The 16,141-nt window shown below is 37.2% G+C and overlaps 1 protein-coding gene across 3 annotated transcripts in view; it reads right to left on the minus strand.

Moving 5' to 3' along the window:
• Nucleotides 1-1,326: 1,326 nt before the first annotated feature.
• Nucleotides 1,327-16,141, minus strand: part of LOC140170044 (inositol 2-dehydrogenase-like) — a 44,124-nt gene continuing 29,309 nt past the window's right edge. For all 3 annotated transcript variants that reach the window (XM_072193360.1, XM_072193361.1, XM_072193359.1), the window contains exons 2-8: nt 15,410-15,651; nt 14,274-14,344; nt 12,910-13,018; nt 11,675-11,802; nt 10,478-10,701; nt 5,646-5,811; nt 1,327-2,265 (exon numbers count right to left, since the gene is read on the minus strand). In XM_072193360.1, coding sequence (XP_072049461.1) covers nt 2,156-2,265; nt 5,646-5,811; nt 10,478-10,701; nt 11,675-11,802; nt 12,910-13,018; nt 14,274-14,344; nt 15,410-15,651 — 1,050 coding nt within the window. In that variant the 3' untranslated portion in view covers nt 1,327-2,155. The remainder of the gene's footprint in view (nt 2,266-5,645; nt 5,812-10,477; nt 10,702-11,674; nt 11,803-12,909; nt 13,019-14,273; nt 14,345-15,409; nt 15,652-16,141) is intronic.

The raw sequence follows: 16,141 nt of genomic DNA on the forward strand, positions 1-16,141 counted from the left end.
TTGCTTGTATCTGCTATGGCTCTGGATTTTCAGTAAGATCAAACTCCTTCATTTTATCTTTCAGTGGATCAAACTTGTTCTGTAGGGCTTACTGGAACTCTAGTGAATGTTAATGTCCAAGTTCAAATTGGCTGTCTTCTTGCGCATAGTTTGGCTATTTCCAGTTTCATGTTAATGCGGATCTTAGCTCTTACTAATATGTGGTCACTGCCTGTGTTGAATTTGTTGAGAACAGATACATTTGTAACAATGTGTTGTTTGTTTGAGAGGATTAACTCAATTTCATTCTTGGTTGTGCCATTTGGACTTCGCCATGTCCACTTCGAGAGGGTTAAAGAATGTGTTCATGATTCCGATTTGAAGATCATATAAAGCTTCTCCTTTTCGTCTTACATCGCAGAGTCCAATGATGTCCCATTTTATGTTTTCTAGTTCATTATCTAGTCCGATCATCACTCAGAAGGGACCTTCCGTTGCATGTTCCTACGGTTAATTCCTTTACGGAGCCTGTCCTAACCCAGCACACTCTGCTCTCTCACCTTTCCTACCGCTCCCGTGGTTGGTGGCTTGAAAGCTGCTGGGACTGAAGGCCCAACTCCAATTTTTTACAAAAATGAGTTAGACCCAGCATTTTATTGCCAACAGACTGTTCTTCCTTGTGTGTGAAAGATTAGCCAAAATCCACTCTTAATAGTCTTCCACGTACACTTAATCATGGTTTTCATGGAAGAAAGGCCTGACTCCATGGAGTTGGGCCCTTCTTCCACAAATATTGGTTAAAGAGGAATTTTGTTCATCCATGAAATCTGCTTTTCACTACAATAAACTGTCTTGTTAACATATTACATGCTTCTACTTGTGCAATTAATGGATAATTATTAAATTCATGTAGCTATTTTAACACATCTGCTTACGGAACTGGCACTTGCAGTATAGGCCCTATTAGTGGAAGAATGGCCCAACTCCAGCTCGTATTAAGACCTGTACCGTTGCCATGGAAACATCATATATAATTTCGAATGTATGTAATATTGTATGTTCATGTATTGAAGGTCCCCTGAAGATGAAAACATTCTGTCTATAAAATTTTTCCAAATATTAAGTTTTTTCTTAATATCTCAAAAACAGTTTTGATGGAGTTGGGCCCTTCTTCCAGTCAGTAAACGACTTTATGCAAATGAGAGTACTCTGATGATAACTGTTGTGCGTTTTGAAAGACAAAGGTGCAAACTTGTATTTATCATAAGTAACAGTCATGCTTGAGCGGAGATAATGATAGTTGCAGGAATATATTGACTGTCCCTCGTATATGTTTATCATTATTATAATATCTTCAATAAATCTAATAAATCCAAGAACGGAGACGGAAAACGCTTTTTATATCATACCATGCATTGTTTTATTGTAATAATATTTGTTGATAATTGCCCGGGGGGGGGGGGGCACATCAAAAAAATTTTGGTGGGTATGCTCCCCCGGAATTTTGAGGTGGTGGGTCTTTGGGAGCTGACGGCGTACCGGTAAAAGGGGGTCTTTCGGAGCTGCGAACCGGGCTGTGAACAAGTAAAATTGGGTCTTTTGGAGCTGCGAAAAGTCAAAATCAAGGGTCTTTCTTGGCTTTTTGGTTGAAAATCGCCTGAAAATCGCTTGGGACACGAGCAAGGGCGGCAAAAAGGAAGGGGCGGCGGAAGATGAAGGGGCAGCAAACAGAATTAACAAAAAATAAAGGGCGGAACTGAAGGGGCGGCCAGAATAATTATTAATGAAAAATGGCCGAAAATTATTGAAAAATAATGTAGGCCTAACTATACCTTTTTAGAGTGCCAACAGGGCTAACATGTGTAGGCGGTGTTTATATTGGGGGTGTAACACATCAAATACTTTACAAGAAAAAAATTTGGTGGAAAGTGTTTTTGCCAGATCATCAATTTAACTTGAAGATTTGAAAAGTTTGACTCTGTTTGATTGACCTTTGACACTTTTTGCCTCATACCTCCATAACCGTAAGTCGTAGATACACATTATAAGATTGACGGATAGTTCCATACAATAATCGAAACATTTTCATGTTTGACCCATGTATTATGGACTTATCCACTCTATTCTGGAGGTAGTACAATCGAGCCCATCCTATTTTTCCGACAGGAACATATCATCACCATGTCAGGTCAATAATAGTCTTCGTCTTGGCAGCTTTTTCACAAGCCTCAACTATTTTGATCGCTGCCACTGCGTCAATTCTCGAAATACACAATTTCTCCTTGCCTAAAAGGAAAGGAAAGAAGAAAAAACATACTCATTACTGACTGATATCGAAATTCATTTACGGAATCTAAGATGATTGATGAAAACAAATTTATTTCTGATGTCAAGAATATAAACTGGAATGTTATTGAAAATTATGAAAATGTTGATGTTGCATGGGATGTTTGGAAATCTCTATTTGATCAAGTTTGTAATACTCATGCACCAATTCAAGACAACAAAATTAAGAGTCATAAGCCTGATTGGATAACTGATGATTTTATAATATTAAGTAAGGATAGAGATTATTATTTTAAGAAAGCTCACAAAACTAATGACCCTAGTGACTGGGAAATGGCAAAAGCACTTCGTAATAAATGTAATATTCGTAACAGATATCTTAAAAAGAAACACTGTACTGATGCCATTAATGATAATATAAATGATCCCAAAAAGTTATGGCAAGCAATTAAGAAAGTTGTTCCAAGTAAAGTCAAAGTAAATGTCACTAATATACAAAAGAATGGGTCAAGTTTAAATGCTACAGATACTGCTAATGAATTTAACACTTATTTCACATCAGCAAGTAATTTTGATGACATTAATGTAGACAAAGGTGAATCATGCTCGTCTTCTGAGGTGAATTTCAATTTCAGTACAATTACCTCCGACTTTGTTCATGAACAAATTTGTAAGTTTTCAAATGATAAAGCAACAGGTCTTGATGGTTTTCATATCAAACTTCTCAAGTTAGCCTCTCCTATTATTTGTAAATCTATTGCTTACATTTGTAACCTCTCACTTTATTCATCAATATTTCCAACTGATTGAAAGAGAGCCAAGGTAACACCGATATACAAAGATGGCGATAAAGGTGATGTTGGCAACTATCGCCCTATATCAGTTCTACCTATCATTTCAAAAATTATTGAACGTGCAATTCATAATCAACTTTATGACTATCTCAGTGTCAAAGGCATTCTTTCCCCAAGTCAATCAGGTTTTCGTCCTAATCATTCTTGTGCCACTACTTTACTTGATGTTCAAGATTATATTTTGAAAAATATGAATAATCGTCGTGCTGTAGGTGCTATTTTTCTTGACTTGAAGAAAGCCTTTGACACTGTAAATCATAATCTACTTTTAAATAGACTTTGTATGTATGATGTTAACGGATATGAACTTGAATGGTTCAAATCTTATTTGAGTAATAGAAATCAGTGTGTAAATATTAACTCGGTTCTTTCTGACTTTAAACCTGTAGACATAGGTATACCCCAAGGGTCTATCTTAGGACCACTTCTCTTCATAATTTTTGTAAATACTTTACCACAAAGTGTATCATGTAAATCTGTGATGTATGCTGATGATACTACCCTTCTTTGTTCTTCAGAAACTGCATCCCAACTTCAAACTGATCTTGAAAATAATTTGAATAATATTGCTGATTGGTTTCAAAAAACCACTTAACTTTGAATATCAAAAGACTAAATTTATGATATTTGGTACATGGCATGTTCTATCTAAATTTGATGATATTAAGTTATTGTGATCAAACCATTGAAAAAGTTGACCAGTTTAAATACCTTGGTGTTATATTTGATTCAAACATAACATGGTCTAACCATATCAACTATGTTTCTAAAAATATTTCTAAAAGATGTGGTGTCATAAATCGTATTAAGTATTATCTTCCAGAGTCAACTCTGACCATGCTGGCAAATGCTCTCGCACTACCCCCATTTTGATTATTGCAGCCCTGTATGGTCAAATTGTTCTGGAGAACTTGCAAACTCTCTCCAAATCCTCCAGAACAGACTTGCAAGAATTATTTTGTCAGCTGATATTAGAACACCAACAGATGAAATGATGGATAAGTTAAATTGGATTAAGCTTGACAAAAGGTGGTATAATCATTTGTTAGTTATTGTTTTAAAATGTATTAAACATCAAGCACCTTCCTACTTATCATCTAACCTTACATTTACACATTCGGTACATAATGTTGCAACCAGAGGCCAAATTTCTAATATGTGACTCCTCGCCACAACTGAGCCCGGATGTCGCCAGTGCCACTATTGAGATATGCTCCATCGAACTTAACAATAAACAATAGGAAAGAAAGGATTTATTGACTGTTTTATTGATTTTTCACTACATAAATGTCAAGTACTATAGACATGATATACATCATTTTAAAGCTAATTTCAAGCAGAATATTTTGGTTGAATATCTCAAAAATGATGATTGGCGGGGTCATAATATGTGACTCCTCGCCACAACTGAGCCCGGATGTCGCCAGTGCCACTATTGAGATATGCTCCATCGAACTTAACAATAAACAATAGGAAAGAAAGGATTTATTGACTGTTTTATTGATTTTTCACGACTTGAATGGCAAGTACTATAGACATGATATACATCATTTTAAAGCTAATTTCAAGCAGAATATTTTGGTTGAATATCTCAAAAATGATGATTGGCGACATCCGGGCTCAGTTGTGGCGAGGAGTCACATATGCTTTATCTACCAAAATGGAACTCAAACTCTGGTAAACGTACTTTTAATGTTAGAGCTGTTAAAATATGGAATGATCTTCCATCTAACATTCGTAGTAACTATAATACAATGAGTCTCTCCATGCTTAAGAATGCTACATTGTGCACCTCAACCAAGATAATTTAATTCATAATGTACTCATAATTATTTCATATTCAACTATGTATATTTTTCCTCATATACTACTATAAATATTATTTAAGTTGTATTTTAATTTGTAAATGTACGGCTCTTGCAGGGCCCCCAGGAAGATCAGTGTTTTCATTGATGGGATTACCCTGCTTAAAGAAAGTATAAATAAATAAATAAATAAATAAATAAATAAATAAATAAATAAATAAATAAATACACCATTGATTTACATAAATTTACACAGTGGAATCCATCTTGATGGACAGTATTGTGAATATATACCGTAAACATTCGTTAATAAGCATATGTGCATATTAAAGAGTTGCTCGGACAAGAACGAATTAAGGGTAGTTTATTAAACAGATATTTGGAAAATAAACGAAAAAAAAGTTTGACAACCTATCCTAAAATTGGTTCTTTTCCGAGCAACTCGTTACATATGCTTATAAACGAATTTTTACGGTATTATCACATTATTAGAAGAAGAAGAAAGAAGGGGAGCAGTGGCGTATCAGGGATCGGGGCGGGGGCAAGGACTGATCGCTATAAATAAATTATCTTCTTTCTGGCCTGCTTCAACCAAATATTCACCTTGATTATGGGCCAAAATACCGGTAGTGTTAACAAACTGTCCCGGAAATTATTATGGCACTCTACCCCTTGCCCCTGCCTAATACGCAACTGAGGGGCATTGTGTGTTTGATACAACCTTGTATAACTTTGACGAAATGATCCATCTCGTTATAATACGATTCCAGGTATCGTTCTGGGAATGATGCTTGCAGCTTAGGTTGAGATGTGCCGCTGCTATTGAAAGCTACTACATGGTTATCGTGAACATTAGATCCAGACAACATGCCTTCTATACCAAAAACCTGCAAATTAAAGGAGAATAGATCGGTAAATACTGGGTGTATCCTTGGTGTGATATATATTAGAGTCACGCGGTAGCATGACCAGCAAGTTTTTAAAAAAACGACTGATAAAGAAGAATAAACAGATGCACCGCGAGACTATATTTACACGGAACAAAACGCTATTGTTCTATGATATTTTTCGCTGGGTACAAAATATATCTAAAACCATGCTAAATCGTATTTACTGTCCAAAGTGTCATATTTTAATAACTCGTTATTTCAAAAGTTACACCAATCTTACAGTCAATCCGATTGTTTGATAATAAACAAACATTCTTGCTTTATTTCACGCGGTATTTCATAGCCAAAAGTAGTGGCAAATCATAGCTAATCATACTGATATCCACAATCTTTCGTCACTGCTACAGCCATACATGGCTGTCACTGTCACTAATTTTTCAGATTCACTTTCAAATATACCCAGGCATTTTCCTGGATACCCTACATACAAATTCTGGACCCCATTCGCCAAAAAATCAAGTTTTTCACAATTCTTTTATTCTTTCCGGACCACAGCATATATATTCATATTAATAAATACTCCACTTTCACACATCGTAATAACGGGACGTCCCCGTGGCGAAGTGGTTAAGGCCATGGACTTCTAATCCATGTATGAATTTTTGCTCAAGTTCGAAACTTCCCACCACTTTTTTTTAATGTTTTATTAATCAATTTATTGTCGTAAATCAAGAATAACACCATTTCGAACATCCATTGCTATTGTGATATCATATTTTTTTTCATCAAACAAACATGTTTGATTTTTTATTCACATTTAGGCCTAGGCCTTGGGCCTACTTTCACCATCCAGATGCTATCATCATGCCTGACTATCATGGCATCTTCGTCATTTAAAACACATTTATCAGTGGCTCTGTTCACAGACTGAAATTATATTTGATATAAATATTATAAATGAAAATCACAAACCGCGAAAGATCGCCAACAACTGCCGCTGAATATTGATATCCAACTAGATTTCCCCACAGGGCTAAAGGGCAGGACTTAATAAGGGGAATTAAAATCACCAACCGCGAAAGACCGCCGCTTAATAGGGGTATCCAACTAGATTGCCCCGCAGGGCTACAAAGAACTACAAACCGCGAAATTTGGATATCCAACCAGATTGCCCGCAGGCCTATCGATTATATGGATATCCAACAAATTAAGACCACAAACCGCGAAAGATCGCCAACAACTGCCGCTCAATATTGATATCCAAGTAGATTGCCCGCAGGGCTATAAAGAACCACAAACCGCGAAATTTGGATATGGAACTATTGCCCCACAGGGCTTCAAAGAACCACAAACCACGAAATATGGGTATCCAACAAGCTTAAACTACAAATTAGCTCCCAATAGAGAGCAGGACTTGATGAGGGAAATTAAAATCACAAAACACGAAAGATTACAAAGAACCACAAACCGCGAAAGACAAGATTGCCCGCAGGCCTATCGATTATAAAGAATCACAAACCACGAAATACGGATATCCAACGAGCTTAGACTATAAACTAGCTCCCGATAGAGGGCAGGGCTTGATGAGGGAAATTAAAACCACAAGCCACGATATTCAACTATATTGCCCCGCTGGGCTACAAAGAGCCACAAACCCCGAAATTTGGATATCCAATTAGATTGCCCGCAGGCCTATCGATTAATCGATTATAAAGAACCACAAACCACGAAAGATCAACAACAACTGCCGCTCAATATTGATACCAACTAGATTGCCCCGCAGGGCTATAAAGAACCACAAACCGCGAAATTTGGATATGCAACTAGATTGCCCCACAGGGCTACAAAGAACCACAAACCATGAAATATGGATATTCAACAAGCTTAAACTATAAATTAGCTCCCGATAGAGTGCAGTGCTTGATGAAAACCACAAACCACGAAAGATCGCCGACAACCGCCGCTTAATAGGATAGCCAAGTAGATTGCCCCGCAGGGCTACAAAGAACCACCAACATTAAAACACGATTATCTGGGGCATTTAGACGCTTCCGTAGTATAGGCTTAAATATATGCGCATTTACCAGTTCCGACATGAAGTAGGCCTAAATCGGATTTACTCTATGTGTGTCTCTCTGGCATTGTCAACATTGGGTGTGTGTTGTTCATATTTACATTTTATTTACATATTTACGTAGCCTTGAATAATTAAAGTATATTAAAATGTGTATTGATCATTGTGTACGCCTCTGAACATTACAGTCACGCGTGACGAGCAAGTTTTAAAAATAAACGACTGATAAAGTTTTGTTTAATTATTTATTGTCATGAATCAAGAATAGCAACTTCAAACATCCATTTTTCGTTTTATTACACAGCCGTGACGTTAGTCACGGCTGTGTCTTTTTTCTTACAGGTTCTTCTTCTTCTTTCTTTCTTCTTTCTGTCAACCATTACATTTGCTCTAGCACTCACATGCTTACATCGATTTTGACCTAACTTGGTCACAATGATCATTGACCGTGCCCCTACATGTCACATGAAACTCGTGGGGTCAAAGGTCACACAGGGGTCACGGGGGTCAAAAACGTGATTTCAACTCAAAATGCATCTTCTCCTACAAATTACGTAGGACAGTGACGCCACTTGCACACATGCATTGTAATTACCCAGTGTCTATGTGGTGTACACAGATTTGGGGTCAAAGGTCATTAAGGGGTCACTTCCGGTGTAAAACGAAAAAGCTTCAAAAATTTTATTAGCTAAGTAAAACATAGCACAGTAACGGTATGTTCACATATGATCTGCAGTCACACAATGTATATGTGGTATTTTTTTTATTTGGGGTCAAAGTTCATTAAGGGGTCACTTCCGGTATAAAAAGAAATACCTTTAAAATGCATCTTCTTCCACAAATTATGTGGGACAGAGACGCCACTTGCACACATGCATTGTTATTACCCAGTGTATATGGGGTGTACACAGATTTGGGGTCAAATGTCATTAAGGTGTCACTTCCGGTATAAAACGAAATACTTTCAAAAAATTTTATTAGCTAAGTAAAACATGTGACAGTAACGGTATGTTCACACATGATCTGCAGTCACCCAATGTATATGTGGTATTTTTTTTATTTGGGGTCAAATCCCATTAAGGGGTCACTTCCGGTACAAAACGAAATACCTTTAAAATGCATCTTCTTCCACAGATTCTGTAGGACAGTGACGCCACTTGTACACATGCATTGTTATTACCCAGTGTCTATGAGGAGTACACAGATTTGGGGTCAAAGGTCATTAAGGGGTCACTACCGGTATAAAACGAAAAACTTTCAACAAATTTTATTTGCTAAGAAAAACATAGGACAGTAACGGTATGTTTACACATTAATTGTGGTTACCCAATTCATATGTGTTATTTTTTTATTTGGGGTCAAATGTCATTAAGGGGTCACTTCCGGTCTGAGACGAAAAACCTTCAAAATGCCCCTTCTGCCACAAGTAACATGGCAAAGTGATGCCACGTGCACACATGCGTTGACATTAGCCAACGTCTATGGGCATTTTCATATATTTTGGGGTCAAAGGTCATTAAGGGGTAACAACACGGCTGTGTTCGTGGTCTTAGACCACAGCTAATTCGTTTTATGGTGCACTTCGTAACCTGACTTTCCAAGCTTGGAGCTGCTTGGCTACATTCATAAAAAGAAAAGAAATCTACCAAAAAACGTTGACAACGTAAAGAAATCAGCAAGTTTAAAAAAACCCATCTCGGCTCACTTTTTGAAACTTGGTCCCATTTGAACACCAACAGCAAATCAGTGTTTTTATTTTATTTCAACAGAATACAGCGTTTCCAACAAGATTACAAACAAGCCTACTTGTTATTCGTTTAATTCAATCATTAATCATAATATAAAACAAAACACAAAAAGATATTGGCTTATCATGCAAGAACAAGATAATAACCGTTTAGGTCGTTCCAGAAAGCTTACAAATTAATATCGCATCTGCACATTAAAGATACATAACACTTCTGGAAATGTTTTAAATTGATGTAAATATGATAAAGTTTAAATCAGTACCTTTTACAAATGGGACCAAGTTTCAAAAAGTGAGCCGAGGTGGGTTTTTTAAACTTGCTGATTTCTTTACGTTGTCAACGTTTTTTGGTAGATTATGAGTTAGACTAGTGTAAAGACTCCATTGAGGAATTAAGCAGCTTATGGAATATGGATTAAAGCTGTAAAATTCTTGTGCTGTAGTTTGATCAGCTCGTAACGAGAAATGAGACAAAGTACAGTCCATGAATTAATAATTATTGATGCTTCTGGCGAGATGTCATAAGAAAATTCTTAAGATAAAATATTTTGATATTAATCCGAGACGTTATAAGACCCGCCGATTACGAGCTGATCAAAGTATAGGCTAATTTCGTGCTCTTTTACACAAAGGGTAAACCAAATTCTGCTCCTAACTGAACACTGGTGGAATTTTACAAACATTCATAGGCATATGGTTTTTTTGAAAACTGTCTAAAAAGGCCCTAAACAGACTGAATAAAACTAAATGCGTAAATTTGGACAACAAAACTGCCTGAAAATTCTCATACCTGAACATATGATGTAGTGATTTATCGGAAACACAAGAGCCTATATCCATACCTCAAGTCGCTGATCATATCCATAATTACAGAATCGACTCATCTCTATGGTAGCAAGAGCACCGCTTGGGAATTTGAGATTGGCGATTGCCTGATCAAAATCTTTATTCTTCTCGATATCCTTGGCAAAGGCATGACCATCACCACTAACAGTAGTGGGAAATTCTCCTATGCAAGCGCACGCTAAGTCGACATCGTGAAGGGCCAAATCTAGAAAGCACCCACCTGCAAAATATCAACATCATTTTCAATGTAAATTGTGTGTGTGTTAAGATATGTGATGTGATCAAGCAATATCAGTCGCAAGTGATAACACAAGGGAAATATAAAAGGCGGCTTTTTTGTAAGTCCACTGCACGCGTTTAGCCCTCCAAACCTGTCTCCTCTGGAACAACCATAGAAAAGGCCTCCTTAAAATCACCATGGTTACTAATCAAATAAGACTCGTTGTGCGTGAGGCGACCGGTATTTCAGCTCGGTATATCAGACCCTTTATAATTTTTTTTTTTAGTTTGATACTTACAGTTTTTTGAGGCGATATACGAATACAATGTAGCCTGCACACAACTACATCATGTATTAAAATGGCTCATAGGCTTAGTAGCCGGGGGAGGGGTTTGCGGGGTTCAGCCCCTGCAATCATTTGGTGTGCGGGGCTGAAATACCTTTCAGCCCCCCCAATAATCCCAGGTGAAATAAAAAAATAGTGAACAAAATAGAAGGAAAATGGATGTTTTTGACCTATATTTTGCAAAATTCTCCCAGGGGGTCCCCCAGGCTGGCCCACCAAAATGTTTTCAATTTTCAACCCCCCCCCCCCATGTTGAAAATCTTCCTAAGCCAATGTGGCTAAAGAACAAATTCAAGGAATATGCAAATGTTGCACGGTGTGTCTCTGCAATACCAGGGGAAGTTTTGAGTGATGCTAAGCTGACATCGTTGCTTACGCGCCCTTAAATGTTTTCATCTATTACAAATGACAAACATGTTGATAGCTAACGTTTTCCAAAAACGGTTATGCAAAATTTGGGGTTTTTTTGTTTAAAAAAAATCATAATTATGAGACATTCATCAGACAGATGTTTTTGATCGAGTATTTTTATCCCCTCCCCCCTAAACGAAACTTTCGTTTCGTTTCGTTTATAGGACGTCATCGATCTTTTGGTTTGTTCCCTAATATATCCAGCCCAAATCTTACCTAAAGTTGATAGTCCTGGAAAGCTAGGATCCATAGTATCTCTCAATGTAGTCTTGATGTATCGTATCTGCCCTATCTCTCCATCTCGTGATCGCTTGATAATAGGACCAAATGTTGGGTCAAACCGTCTAAAAACAACATACAAAACAACAATTAAACAAAATAGATATGAAATTTGAAGAGTCATATGCAATCTGCGGTACGACATGGGAAACTTTCAATAAAATATTATTTTGAGTGAATCATTTTTTGTGTGAAAAATACTCGAGCTTTTAAAGACGTAACCATAAATGGTTATAACGTGAACAGGTTTGCATTATTTTACATGGCTGTGTTCAGTTGTGTTATGTATGTTTCAATATTAGCACTGATAAAAGTGCTAACAGTACAGTATTTAACGCCTACTGATTTTTGCGGAATCCCCGCAATATAATAGAGCCCTCGTTTATCGAATGGTGCATGGTATATTTAATTGTTTTGCAGCTGGTGTTATTGTTGTCAAAATTTAAGTCAATACCTTTAATACTAATACATGCTTATGCATTTTTATATATGTATTAATTACATTTATAAACAGCACAATGTGACACAATATCCAATAGGGGTAAAAACTTGAAACCATTTTTTTTTGGAAATACAAAAAACTTTTTTATTTTGCAAGGGAGTATAGCTCCATATATGTGTAGAGACCAGCTCTTAGTTTGACTTTTTAATGCATGGCATCAAGTGATTCAAAAGACGAATATATGAATTTCATGCAGCACCATCCTATAGCGTGTAAAAGGCTAATAATACATGCTGTATCAAAATGATTGGTACCCATCAATGTTGATGTTTATTAAAATGGCCGTCAATTCCAAATGCAGCATTGGATACTCTCGAAATGCCTATGACTTGTTACACAATTCGCTGTCGTAGTGCACGTTAGTAAGTACCATTGGTTACTGCTCCAAGCCTGGGCTCATACACCTGTTCCGAATTTTGATATGCCATAAGCTTTGTGTTGTGATCATTTCGATCACTGGTTCGTAACAAAGAAAGCGTGATCCAGTTGACCTGGCAACGGTCATATTGTAACGTGCACTACGACAGCGAATTAATCTACAAAATATTTGGATGTTACGTTGAATTTTGATGTGTCAGACGTGCAGATCCATCAATGAAAACGGACGAGTGCTAATCATTTTGATACCTACAGCTTGTCATACTTTTAACATTGATAACGAATAAATTACTTATGAAAAGCACATAGTAAAGGAAGCTTGCATTCCTCTGCCACCTTGTAACATTCATCAGCTGCTTCGGAATTATGTGCCACGGGTTTCTCACAAAATACGGCCTTTCCTGCAAATGTGAAGAAGTATATTGCATTTTTAAAATCAGGAAGATTTAGAAATGAATGACAGATAAAGCGTAGCGCGTAAATGGCTGGGGTCAGAGCCCACATTTATTAGGGCTCGGTGGGGGCAGATAAAGCGTATAGTGCGTAATGGCTGGGGTCAGAGGCCACATTTATTGGGGCTCGGTGGGGCCAGATAATATGTATCAGGTAGTGCGTAATGGCTGGGTGTCCCAGCTGCTTCGGAATTATTTATAAGGGCTCGGTGGGGCCAGATAAAGCGTAGTGCATAATGGCTGGGTGTCCAGGATCCCACATTTATTGGAGCTCGGTGGGAGGGGGGCAGATAATGCGTAGGCCCCTATTGTGTAATGGCTGGGGTCAGAGCCCACATTTATTAGGGCTCGGTGGGGGCAGATAAGCGTTCAGTTCAGTTCAGTTTTATTTTCATCTCAACACACATACATATAAATAACATGATATAAAAAAAAAACATTTTGTAATAAATTAGTAACAATGCAATGCCAAATAATTTATAATTGAGATACCAATATTAATATTACAAAATAATATTTTAACAATGTGGTATGAGAGATGTGGATGCCACAGAAACGCAAAGCGTGTAAAGTTGTGGCACCCATTTGAAAGTTACAGACAAGTCTATAGCTTAAATACAATATTCGATATTTATAAGGTTACAAATTCTATGAATGCCATAGACAGACAACATAAAGTCCGAAAAATCAATGAAGCACAAAATGCGAACTAAAGCAGCGCATGTAAATCCATCATGCAGCGTAATGGCTGGGGGTCCATGGGCCCACTTTAGGGCTGGGTGGGGGTCAGATAATGATGATCAACATACAGAAAACACAGAGGCCTTGCATGTGACGTATCATCCCGTAAATATGGCGGACTACTCAAATGCATTCACCAAAAGCATGATTGCAATCTACCGTGACAGTTCGTCCCACACACATAACCCTGCACTACGATCAAATAGGTTGATGACAACCTTTGATTGAATGGACTGCACTCCGCCATAACTACGGTGAAGGACACCGGTACAAATCCTTTGTTTGGAGCCAATCGATAATTTGATGCAAGGCCTCTATTGGGATACAATGGATATGAGAGAGGGAATAAATTACAGATTTGATGAAAAGCTATGAAAGCACAAATTAAATCACAGACTAGAACCAAGCCACTGCATATTTCTATATAAACGTGCATAAAACAAAAAGAATGGCATGCACATACCTGCTCTCAAAGCTTGTGTGACGACTTTCTGGTGAGTCGACGTAGGGGTACACACTACCACTCCTTGAACACTAGAAAATAAATAAAAACAATACCACCTAGATTTACAACTAAACTTTCAATACCATGAAGTCAGGATCTCTAATCACGAGATCCGGAGGAATTTAAGTCAAGATCTCGTGATGGCCCAATATCCTAATTTAAAGTCTGGAAGTCGTGACTCGTGATCCTGACTTGCTAAAGAAGAAATCAAGAATTCGTGATCATGAGATTCCTTAAAATGACCGCATTCACCAGAAAACTTTCCTGAATGCTGTTACTGAATAATATTCTACAACTTTTTGGAACAGAATGATATAAAATATGACCTAATTCACCTAAATCGTATATTAATTAAGGCTTTATTAAGGAACACTACTATTAAAACACAAAAGTGCATGCATGGTAATTTCAATGTCAAAATTTTCTATAGAATTTTAAACCAGAGAAGATGTAATAAAGCATCTTCTCTGATTGAACGGACTATGACCCAGGCAAATATCTGAGCTTCACTATCATGACTATGCCATTGACAAATAATATGTCAATTGTTAATAATAATAATAATAATAATAATGGACATTTATAAAGCACACAAAACAAAGGGTCTCTAGGCGCTGCACAAAAGGAAAAATACCGTAAACTACAAACATCTTAAAAACTACAGAAGCATTAAAACCCATCAAAAATAATATCAATTATTAAATCTTAATCTACAACAGTATAAAACCAGCAATCATAATAATACACAAACATCAATAATGCTGAGCCAATTTACACTTAAAGCTAAAAACGACTAAAATGATCCATAGCCCCGGAATTTATGAATGAATACCTTATTTTTTCAAAGGTTTCCATGGTTACTATAGATTCGAGAGACGAAACTTGAACAAATTTCCTTTGTATAGGCCTACAATGTATACTATGTATACATAGGCCTATGACCCGTGAATTCAGTTTAGATAAGAATTAAGTTCATTAAAAGTACACTCATACACATGCACTCTAAATCGCCCCTGCTCTGTATTTTTCAATATCATATGTCATGTGAAAAATATTGGTAGCCTAGGCCTACATTAACAAAACTGATTTCATACCTTTTATCTTCCAAGACTTGTGAAACTCCTTTGAAGTTCACGATGGATACATGCTCAAGACCCACGTCGTTCAAAGCCTTCTTTGCGATGTCTACGGCTTCTTCAACTAGATATTTAAGATGAATCCTCAGGTGTCTCGCTATAGACTTCAAATGTACAGAGCCTATCCGTCCAACACCGAAAAGTGCTAGTGTCACCTTCTCCGAAACACCGGAATTTACCGTTGCCATTTCGTCGGAAATCTGAAAAGTTATTTATTATATGTCAGTTTGCATATTAAATAGGTAATAATTTCTTGGGCTTGTATCATTTATTTCCGAAACTCGCATATAGGCCTATAGGCCCTACATGTTTAAACTGTGTCTCGCAGTCTTGAGGTGGAACTACCTCCATGATCTAACTCCCTGCCAGGGTGAAGGCCGTCTCCTTTCTTCATTTAGGTCAAAATTAAGGTTAAGGTTACTACTTTTTCGCAATTGGCAAATGTTATGAAAAGATCTAATATATGCTAATTGGTGCCCAGATTTTGTGGGCAAAATTATTTACTGGATGTGCATTTTGGAGCAAGTCATAAACTGAATTTACTGGGTGGGCAAAATAATGCCCAGTCGCTGAGACTATAGGGCACAGTGTCATCGGCGCATCGCCGTACATATGTGCAAGTTACGTAATTGTAGGGTGTAACATGGAGGAGGAGAAGCATTTTGAAGATTGTTGCCAGAAGATGAAAGA

This window comes from Amphiura filiformis, chromosome 14 (assembly GCF_039555335.1).
Source record: "Amphiura filiformis chromosome 14, Afil_fr2py, whole genome shotgun sequence".
NCBI classification, from domain to species: Eukaryota; Metazoa; Echinodermata; class Ophiuroidea; order Amphilepidida; family Amphiuridae; genus Amphiura; species Amphiura filiformis.